Here is a 10,709-nt window from a genome sequence, read left to right on the forward strand (position 1 = left end):
ATTAGTATCAAAGATATCAAACCTTTTAAATATGTACAGTAAAGGAACTAAACCTATTGGTTAAATATTAAGGTTGGGTTAGGTCATGGACACAAATATGTTACTCAATTGTCGAGGGAAATGATACAATGCAATCCATGTCTTGCTTTAATTGATGAATTGACGGAAAACATTAAAAAACGACCAATGTTGCAAAGGTCGCTAAAGGTTGGGGACAATTCCATTAATTTTTCAAGTTGGGGATACATCAGTAAGAGTTTCCAAAGATTGGGGACAAATGTGCAAATTTTCCTTTTCATTTTTAAACGGCACTAATAGTGGTATTTTCCCCATCAATAATTGCGGAGCACTTTCAACAGTCTCAGATTACCATCTCGGGTGGCTCCCTCTACATTTTTTGGTCAATTCTTGAAAGGAATGGCATTTTTACTGAAGGAAACTGCTCTTTCTAAACTCAGAATCCATTCCCAGGTACATGCATATTGTTTATGTGCTGTTGTTAGGCTAATTTTTCATATATACATCTGTTTATTGAGGTAGATTGTGGAAATGGAATGTCAAAATTGGTGGGCTATTAATGAAAATTTTACTGCAGAAGGCTGATAATTCATTAACGCTATCAAGGCGCGGATTTCACGTCGAACCTGGGACTCGTGAGAAGGCTGTGAGTACTTCTCCCCTTAGCTTGTATAATTGGAACTAAAAATTTCTGTGCTTGAGATTAGATCTGAATAAAAATCAAGTCCCCAGTGCCCATAGATTGAGTTCAAATTTTTATGGAATTTTTTTAATTATAATTCTAGTTCCTAACTTATTATGTAGCAAACCTAGCTTTAGGTTTCTCGATGCTTCGATGACCTAGTGTTGCAGGTCTGCTACAATAAAAGTTTCTTCTTTTGGCATCTAATTTATTTTAAGGCCCAAGGAAAATCAATTTTCCTTCGTCTCTTAGCAAATATATGAGAGTTCGATGATTTAAGAATGCATGGGTTTTCAAAGGACTGGGGAAAGTATCTTGTTTGTGGCCTCAGTTGAGGCAGTTTATTCTATTGGATGGGTTTCCTATCTTTTATTTTGGCTTTTATCAAGATGCATGAAATGCATATTGGGATTTGTGTAATAGATTTGACAAAGTTTGATGTTGGTTTTCTACATATTGGCTATTGCTATTCTTATCAATCTGGGCTGCACCTCCTATAGATAAACATGAGTGGATTTTTAGGCTATTGCAAGAAATGTGTAGAAGGATCTAGCTGCATTCATTTAGTCGATTCCAAATTTATTGAGAATGAGCTTTGTTTTTTTTTGTTTTTGGTCGTCTATAGTGACGGTTGTTTTCTACCATGTCCATGGACGTACTGAATGATTCCATCCTATTGGTGTATATAATCTGATTTTTAGGCTCACTAGTGCTAAAAACATGAAATTGAGATAGTTCGAGACCTCGTTTGGTTCTGATTCTTCACACCAAAAAATCAATCTTCTGACCGTTACTTTTCTAAGTCGGTCGTTATTTTTGAATTCTTCACTCGCAGGTGAGACCTACTTTTATCTCAAACAGTTAAAAATTTGATTCTCATAATTACTACTAAACAAGCTCTGAATATTTTTCTTCTGTTTACTTGGATAGCTAATTGGGTTTCAGTAAATTAGTTCACGTTCTTATCATTCTTACATCGCTTCGCCTAATTTTTTTTTTTTTTGTTTTTTGTTTTTTAAAGGAAACGTTCTGAGGACTGGTCCTAAGCTTCTTTGTATATCTTATCCTCACAAATCCAATAAACTGTCTCGTTTTAGAGTTTAAGTATCTGCATTTAGAGTCTTTTCTTGGACCCTTTGACATCTAATGATTTATTTAACATTTCATAACCAGATGCTGGTGACGTAGTTCTGCTAAGCTGATACTGAATGGCCACCGCATGTTCTTCCATTTTTCATCTTCTGTCATATTTTGCCACTTAGCCCCCTGTTTAGTTTAATTTAAAAAGTCGCTAAAAATCTAATTCAAAATCAATAATTAATTTTAGCACCACACATTTCATGAAACCCATAACTTTATCAACTTTTCAATTACATATTTCATCAACTTTTATCAAAATCTACTAAAAAAATCTGATTTTTAGCTTAAACCAAACAGAGGCTTATTGTTTTTTCTGACTGATCGTACTCCTTTGATAGCTTTTTAACCCTTACGGTGGAACGAAATTGAATCAATTTTTAACATTATTCGTTGATTTTCATGTTTTTTAGTTTGCTTATCGAAATAGTTAGTCGTCTATACAGTTGACTAGAGCCGAAGTTTTACTCATTTGTTGGCTGAACATATATGGAAAGAGGTTGCTTTCTTGTATGCAAACTGCATTCTTTTTATAATGTATGCAGCTTCAACATCTCTCCGTCGACGGAATTTAAAAAAAAGAATAGCCTATTCCTCTGTATCTCATATGGGTTTCATAATTATAGGAATTGGTTCTATCACAAATAATCTCATATTGGTTCATAATTACAAATAATCCCTCATGGATTTATTGGTGCTGCACTTTTTTTCTTGGCAGGAACGACTTATGATAGAATACGTCTTGTTTATCTTGACAAAATGGGTGGAATAGCTATCCCAATGCCAAAAATATTCACGATGTTCAATAGCTTTTCGATGGCCTCCTCATTCATAGATCCGAGATCTACATCTATGAATTGAAAGGTTCGAATGATCAACTCTGCAATCAGTTGTTAGAATCAATAGGTCTTCAAGTTGTTTATTTGAAAAAATGGAAACCCTTCTTATTGGATGATCATGATACTTCCCGAAAATCGAAATTCTTGATCAATGGAGGAACAATATCACCCTTTTTGTTTAATAAGATCCCAAAGTGGATGATTGACTCATTCCATACTAGAAATAATCGCAAGAAATCCTTTGATAACACGGATTCCTATTTCTCAATGATATTCCACAATCAAGATCTCGTAGTTCCTACGGGGTGGAGATGATGGGGTCGGTCCATGGATTTTCCTTCCTTTTCTTTTGCCGCATTTTGCTCAAAGGGTTGAAAGGAGATAGTGCATCAAGCTGTTCCCAAGGGCCAACTTGATCCTCTTCCCCAGGGACCTCAGAACTAGCACTAGTTTGATATGAACCTTTAGGAGTAATTCATCCAATTGGTTAGATTTAAAATAATAACATACCCTTCATATGAGCCCACTATACATATTGATATACCTATAGATCCACCGACTTTACATTTTAACCATCCAGCGATCCTGATATATTTGAAACTAGCTAGAATTCATTTACCCACAGATCATTTTCTGCAGGCATAAGAACTTTTTCCTTTATGTTCAGCGGAAATTACACGTTAGGTCATATTTTTCGAAATAGATATCTATGTTATGCTACAAGTCTAAGTTTTGGGAAAAAAAAACGGATGAAATTGGGTCCCATCAAATCTAAACGATCTTTTTTTTTTTTGAACATGAAGAGATGAAGAAGCGGAAGAGCTTCCAAAAATTTATACAACAGTGTTTATGGAGATCGGTAATCCACTTTTCATAATCGATGATTTTATTCGAAATAATCTTATCCAACTCTCAAATAAGAAGTTGCCGAGTGGTCAATTTACAAGTGAGGATCTTAAAGAGGTTTGAAATTCCCTTATGCCTATAGGTGTGTATGCAAATGTTAAAACATCACTAGAGAATCTCAGATCATGATAACCGCACCTTTCTTATAAGTTGGAAACATGTGGACAGTGGAATTTTAGATGTCCTTTGCTGCCCCAGGGGGTTAGAAAAATGTTGGTTGGATGCTTTATTCTGATACCAAGACTTCACTACTGCATCGCTGCGATTATGTTCACAGAAGATATTTTTCTTCCAAACCTTGATCTGTATTATTACATAATGGAACCATATGTAGCGATTCATTTAGTTCTTCTCTCTCTCTCTCTCTCTCTCTCTCTCTCTCTCTCTCTCTCTCTCTTTGTGGCTGTGTGCGTGTGTGTTGGGTCCCTTTTCTTGGGTCCCTTTTCTCACCTTTCAGCGAGTAATTCTTGCCTTACTGTAGTATTGTGCCTTATTTTAAAAGAATCTCATTGTTTCAGCTCTTAGCGGAGGACCCAGCATTAAAACGCTTCAAATCTCATAAGAAAAGTGTGCGGCGCCTCAAAATAATCGGAGATGCTCTGACCATCATAGTTGTAGCCGGTATGCTAATCCTCCTTGATAACTTGTACTGAGTGTGCTATACTATTGTTTCATGCCAACTTATCCCCTAGCAACAACTGATTTAGAATTCTTGTATTAGGAGATGACCCGAATGCTAGCAACAGATAAAATAATAAAACCTTTATCATTAAAAGTTCCGTGACATGAAATTTGATGCACTGTTTGCAAATATGGATAACTTGCTGTTTTTGGTTACTTAAAACCCTTTTTACTTTGGATTATGTTACATGTTCTTCAATGGGAAAGAAGAAAAACACGTTTAAGTGCTTTTAAAATTTATCAAAATGTTTGGATTGAACAATAAGAAATTGATTGTCAACTTAGTATTCACAATGTTGAAAGTTTACGAATGTGTATTGTTGCGGTGCCACTGATGGGTTGAAACTCAGATGCTCTTATGCTTTACATCACTTTTGTGTTTAGCATCCAGATTGTTTGGGCATCACTTTCAATTTCTATATTCTGATATGTTTCGGAAATGTTATTTCAGTTTTATCTACCTGCATTTTTTTATTTTTTGCTTTCAAGGATAAAAGGATTTATATGTGCAATTGACAATTTGCATAAAACGTGAGTAAATCTCAAATACAAATATGCATTATGGCAAACTTGTTTTTACCCTTTGTTTTTGATGTTTCTTGTTACCAGGGTGTTGCTATGAGATCTACGTAAAAGCAACAATGCGAGAAGAAGCTCGTAAACAGGCAAACAAGAATGCTTGATGGTGTAATAGCTTTTAAAATGCACATTCAATGGCTTTCTTGATATATTAAAGGAATCGAATGTGCAAGGGAATCAAGTAGTTTCAATATTTTAGTACATCAGACTTGTTTTTTAACCCTCTCTTGTGGTGATGCGGAAAATAAAGTGGTTTAAGGTGTATAAGTGATTTCTGAAATGACAATAATCGAATGGCAATGGAATGTTATGCACTCGTTTATCAATTTTGTGTCCAGCACTGTAAAGCAAATGCTATGAGAAAGTTCGTTGTGGTTTTTTTTCCCGTCGATGTTTGATTCTATATATTTTTGTTCAATTAGGAGCTTGTATCGTTATTTTTTAAGGCAGATACATCATTTCCTGAGTTTATTTTTATTTTTCCTTTGCAGCCACTTTCATGTTTTCGCTAAGGTAACAAAATTGTAATGTACAACCCAGAAGTCTCCTGTGTCATTACTAAAAATTGGATCTTTAAAGGAATCGTTTGAAGACATGCATATAATCTACATGGGAACGTTAATGCTTCATTGTGAAAAATATACCGACAGACAGACTTCCGTGCCTAGATGAGAACCAAATTCGTTGCTCGTAAGTTGAATTTTACTAAAAAAAACCTTGGAGCATATGTAATATTGCTCTTTATTTTAAAGAGTATCTTCTATGATATAAAGAGTATTCTATAATTTATTCATTATTTTGCTATTACATTTAAGTAATTATCGTCACTTCTCTGTTTTTTATTTTGTAAAAATTAAAGAATTGAATAAAAATTGTAATGTCTCCTCAACAAATAAGTGCTTGGACCCCTAAAATCCTACCGAATGGAGAGATCGTATTTGATTCTTTCTTCAATGTGGAATCAATTCTTCCATTTGTCATATAAAAAAATACAAATAGATCAAGTCGTCACTAATCATTTGATATAGTATTCAATATATACTTTCTGAAGTTTCGATGCAACTTAGCGTGCAGTGTACTTTTTTAGAAGCTATACAACGTCACTTTTCACTTACGAATTGAATGAGTAAATCTCAAAACAAAAAGCTAGGCAAGGACAGACAAGTCATCTTCCACTAATAAAGGTGTTGGGACCGTATAATGCTTGCCTTCGCCTTCTTCACACTAAAACTATAGTTGAGGTGTTAGGGAAGCCCTCACAACAATTATCAGAGGCAGGCTCTACTACTAAACTATAAAATAGTAAATGAATTATTGTATAGAGAATGAATTTGACTTCCTACATTTGAAAGCTCAAATTCACTTTTTATTTAATTTTGAAGATAAAGAGTGTATTGGACACCTAAAAAAGAGATTTGACACTCCAAAATAAAAATAAAAAATAATGTTAATTACGAGCCTATTGAAAATGCTCTTAGGAGGTAAGAAAATAGCGGTCAAAAACTAGTGCACTCCTTGTGCAAAACTTGTGCAGTGTGCGAAAACTCAGCTCATGTTTCTAGGATTTCAATCTATATTTACTTGAATGATGCTACAAATCTCCATCAAAGTGCTTATTTATTTATAATTGAACAAAAGCGAGGATAGTTGTAAAATTACAAAAACGATTGTACGTGACTTGCAAAACTTGTGCAAAAAAATAAAAATGATTCTACTACAATTTTATTTTTGTGCAAAACTTGCGCAAAGAAAATAACATCCAAATTTTGACCATGAAACTTTGAAAAGAGAAATGCTCAAAAACTGAACTACAAACATAAAGTGCATGTATATATACGCATACTTAAAGACGTCAAGACGCACATATTTGCAACACAGTCACATAGAAAGCAGAGGTCAATGCTTGTACAAACAGATTTCTAAAAGAGGCCCCTCGGGACATAGTCCAGTGGTACAAAGGATAGGAGTGAGGTTATCTCATGCCTTACTGGTAGCCGTAGTGTAGGGATTCGATTCCTGAGACATGAAATTGGACTTCTTGTAGGCACAGTGTACAGGCAGCTCTTGTCCCCTGACCTGTTGGGGCACATCCCACGATTTACCTCCCTCACAAAACTCTAGGAACGGAGCGGTGGGGGCCCTCAAGGTTGGGGTTCAACCTTTAGATTTCTAAAAGAGATCTTATGCACAGTCTCTATCATGCACAACTGCCATTCAACGACAGATCCATAGCTTTCCTTTGAAAATAGTAATGTGCCTCAGTAATTTGTAAGGAAAAAATTAACCACATTTTACGGTATCAGAAACAACTTCTATTGCTTGTTCCTAGTTAACTTCAGTTGATGCCCTCGAAGAGCAAATTTCTATCGTTCAAAATGATAAGACTGTCACATTCATAGCGCAATAAACGAACCTGTGAAATAAAAATAAAAATTGTCCTACTTCAGCAATAAACTTCACATAGAAATAAAGAAGCATAATAAACACTAGAACAGTGCATGTTTTAGGACTTTGTTCAGAAAAACTCAGTGACAACAAGATAATCAATAGTTTGTAAGAGACCGAAAGGAAATGTAGAGAAGAACTTTCTAGAACATTTCTTTATCATTTTACATGCATTATAAGTTGGAAACGAATATCTATTTAGAAAAAATGTTGCTTAACTCAGCCTCCACTTCTGAATCTTCATAAGTCTCTTCCTCATTTCTGCTTTGTCTCCTTAAACCTTCCATGTGATGACGAACAACCATAGTTTTTCCTCTTACTTATCCACCATTTTCCGACTTCCAAGCAAGTCTTCCGGACCTTGAGATGATTTGGCATCTGGAAATGATAATTTCAGAGGACTTTTTGGTCCCTGAGATGAGAATTCAGTAGATGTTCCAATGAAACGAGAAGGGCATATTCTAACATACAGAATCTGGAAAGTGCCCCCGTTGGGATGGGGGGTGTGACATAAATGACTTGCCTTTTTTCCATTAAATGTGAAGACCGACGCTCCAGCTTCATTTTCTCTGTTCTCATTTAAGTGTTGTGCAGCAGACTGTTGTTCACGAAAATCTTGTTCATAATCCTGATTGAAATAAAATTGACAAAACTATAATTATTTTCATAGAGAAAACAAGACTAATAATGGAAAAACAAATGGTCAATTTCCTTTCTATCATTTATTTACTTATTTATATGTTAGAAGACGCTGACAAATAAAAGTTAACCATAATTTATAGCTAGATACTCATGACAAAAATAAAACATGAATTTGTCTTGGGATTATTGTCATACTTCCCGACATTTTTATGCAAAGAAAATGAGACAGAATAAGACCTCACCATTAGATCCTTCAGCAAACCTGGTGGCACTCGATGTTCCTGGCTGACAATTTGTCCACATTTGTGAATCCCTTTGCCCATCTGACCAAGTCGTTTATTAGGTCGATATGTCTGCTTCTCCATCTATTAAGTCATCAAAACAAGTCAATATGAATATTCAGGAAGTGTACATAGTCTACCAACTTCGTGGCTAATTAATTTTTTTTACCTTCTTTTTGTTTTCCAACTCCCATTGAGAGATGACATCAGCAGTGCAACTTTTGACTTTGACATTTTTATTTCTTGTTGCATCAAGAATAGCTGAGAATTGAGAATCAGATGCTGGCAGAAACTGCAGTTTTTTTGAGATTCTCCCTTGTGATTGGAGAATTCCCTGCAATTTTTGCATAGTAGATAAATTTCAGAGTTAAGATAATGAATATTACAGTTGAGAGAAACACAATCATCCAAGCTATTTCTTATACAATCATTATGACTATCACAACTATTTGAAGGAGTCAAAGCCTTATCAACACCAAAGATTTAACACGTGCTAGTGAAGGCTTTATAAGGTACATTTTTATGTCTCTGGAAAAGGTGCGCCTGATTTTCCCTTGTGTCTAGCTCAGAAACCATAAACGCTTGTTCTCCAATTAACAATTGTAAGCTTCCATCTTCCCATGTCACCAATCGTGCATTGCTTTCAACCTGCATATGCGAAATTATTTTGTAGTAGTTGAAGAAAATGTCAAGTAGAAGATGTGCAATTTACTACAAATGCATCAAAACACAGTCCAATCAGGCAATCTGTGAGGACCAACTAATTTTGAAAATTCTATTGGTGTGAGAACAAAACTAGAGGTACGAGGTTTAACCATCAAAGTAAAAGTAACCATGAAATCAAAATCACCAGTGGTAATGGATAAAATTGATAATATAATGTCGAGGTATTCAAAAATTAATCTCTTTAATTACAAATGGAGCCCAACTAAAATATTCTAGACCTTGGGTAACATTTATTATTTTAACATTACTAAAAAAGGCCAAATACTGGATGTTATTTCTTCTAGTGGTCAAATTTAATACTTTCTCAAGATTTTATTACGGTAACCGTTGTTCAAAGTTGATCTTTTTGTTTCTCAAATTGCGAAATTGCATACATGGCCCCCAATCTTTGACCCCACGTCCCCAATCTTTTTCTTAAGCCCCCAAACTTCCAATTTTAGGCACATTTAGTCCATAGCGACAGGTTCCATAGCTGGCATTAATAGACAAATTAGGCCTCAAGCTTAATAAATAGACTCTGTAAAAGTAGCAAAGGGAAATGAAAAACATCATCTACTTCTTCAAGACTTCACCCTCATCCCACTTCCACTGCAATGCATACCACCAGGCATCCCCCTGCAACACCAAGCTTCTCTACACCTCCTAACCAGAATCCCATCTCCCCTGAAATCACCATGTCCAGGGCAATCAACTTGAAGCCATTCAAGATGGCCCTGCAATTAGTTCACTTAATTCCCATAATGATCATGGGACTTTCAAATGGTTTTGTATCCTTTCTTCCACAAAATATTCCAATATATGGAAAAGCCCGCTCATTAGTAAAGAACCAGAACCTCATGTCCCATATTCCAATAATGGAGTGTTGCCGAATGTGAGGGCCGTGGGAATCGGGGCTGAAGGTTGGGGGAACGGATGGGTGGATGTTTGGGGATGCAAGAAGTTTGCTGCAGGGGAATTGGGAGGCTGAAGGGTTGGCAAAGAAGATTCCTTTTTTTCCCAGTAAATTTTTGTTTATCTAAAACCCTACGCAAAATTTGCATTTTCACATCAGTTTAACGGTGGTTTCAAATGAAACCCTTAAGGACCAAATGCATCTAAAGATGGAATCTTGAGGGTTTAGAAGAAAGAGAAAAGGTTGGAAACAACAGTGCAAAAGGGGTCAAAGGTTGGGGGTTATGCATGAGGCCTGTTACAGTTTCATTTTCAGAAGATAGGGTTGTAAACACAAGTTTTTAATATAACCTCTAGGATTTCAATCAAATTGAAGTTCAAGGGCATCAGACTCCCGTGAGTGTTAGAGCACCAATCCACTATACCTCTAGCTTAAGCAGTTAAGCCATTCCTGGGGCTATGCTTCCTTCTTTATTAGTAGTAATAATACTTCAGTTATACATAGAGGCACATTTCCATCCAGGTTCTCATGTCCGATTAGGTCACAGTCTAACAACTGAATAGATCTAGGTTATCTAGACTTAAATATAGGCATGTAGTTTAGTACTAACTCTAAATTAGTAAACAACAAAATTTATATCAACCAGCCATTTCCTTTACTTTTTTTCCTTTTTCTCTCCATTAGGTACTTTTCTCTCCATTGTTAAGTATTGACCAATTTGGCTGTCTATTCTCGCTGAGAAAGAAAAATAGAGATCCTCACTCGTAGGCGCGGTGTGTTTGGTGGGGGGGGGGTACATATTATCTAAATTCCTGTCATCAATACATCTCCACCGCCACCGCCACAGTGAAATGATGGTTGCTACTAAGATCATACCATGT

General features: G+C 35.6%; 2 protein-coding genes across 4 annotated transcripts; one reads left to right on the top strand and one right to left on the bottom strand.

Annotated features, from left to right (window-relative positions):
• Nucleotides 1-328: 328 nt before the first annotated feature.
• LOC111405281 (succinate dehydrogenase subunit 7B, mitochondrial-like) lies at nt 329-5,227 on the top strand. Of its 2 annotated transcripts, none has more exons than XM_023034087.1 (4): nt 329-471; nt 596-664; nt 4,101-4,203; nt 4,873-5,227. In XM_023034087.1, the coding sequence occupies exons 1-4, from the start codon at nt 418-420 to the stop codon at nt 4,944-4,946; spliced, it is 300 nt and encodes a 99-aa protein (XP_022889855.1). In that variant the 5' UTR covers nt 329-417; the 3' UTR covers nt 4,947-5,227. The 2 variants fall into 2 exon arrangements, with proteins under 2 accessions (XP_022889855.1, XP_022889856.1); XM_023034088.1 differs by having other exon boundaries at nt 599-664.
• Nucleotides 5,228-7,341: 2,114 nt separating this feature from the next.
• On the bottom strand, nt 7,342-10,700 carry LOC111405279 (protein LEO1 homolog). 2 transcript variants are annotated; one of them, XM_023034084.1, is made up of 5 exons: nt 8,727-10,697; nt 8,380-8,544; nt 8,172-8,294; nt 7,811-7,915; nt 7,342-7,699 (listed from the first exon to the last, which is right to left on the bottom strand). In XM_023034084.1, exons 1-5 carry the CDS (start codon nt 8,862-8,864, stop codon nt 7,604-7,606), a joined length of 627 nt encoding a protein of 208 aa, XP_022889852.1. In that variant the 5' UTR covers nt 8,865-10,697; the 3' UTR covers nt 7,342-7,603. The 2 variants fall into 2 exon arrangements, with proteins under 2 accessions (XP_022889852.1, XP_022889851.1); XM_023034083.1 differs by having other exon boundaries at nt 7,342-7,915; nt 8,727-10,700.
• Between the last annotated feature and the right edge of the window lie 9 nt (nt 10,701-10,709).

This window comes from Olea europaea, chromosome 12 (assembly GCF_002742605.1).
Source record: "Olea europaea var. sylvestris chromosome 12, O_europaea_v1, whole genome shotgun sequence".
Lineage (NCBI taxonomy): Eukaryota > Viridiplantae > Streptophyta > Magnoliopsida > Lamiales > Oleaceae > Olea > Olea europaea.

Coding starts and splice junctions, on each gene's coding strand:
- LOC111405281 (XM_023034087.1), top strand. CDS start 418: ATGGCATTTTTACTGAAGGAAACTGCTCTTTCTAAACTCAGAATCCAT. Junction 665..4,100: donor CTGGGACTCGTGAGAAGGCT/GTGAGTACTTCT, acceptor TCATTGTTTCAG/CTCTTAGCGGAGGACCCAGC. Junction 4,204..4,872: donor GACCATCATAGTTGTAGCCG/GTATGCTAATCC, acceptor TCTTGTTACCAG/GGTGTTGCTATGAGATCTAC.
- LOC111405279 (XM_023034083.1), bottom strand. CDS start 8,864: ATGCAGGTTGAAAGCAATGCACGATTGGTGACATGGGAAGATGGAAGC. Junction 8,295..8,379: donor AGTTGGAAAACAAAAAGAAG/GTAAAAAAAATT, acceptor ATGACTTAATAG/ATGGAGAAGCAGACATATCG. Junction 7,916..8,171: donor GTTTGCTGAAGGATCTAATG/GTGAGGTCTTAT, acceptor TATTTCAATCAG/GATTATGAACAAGATTTTCG.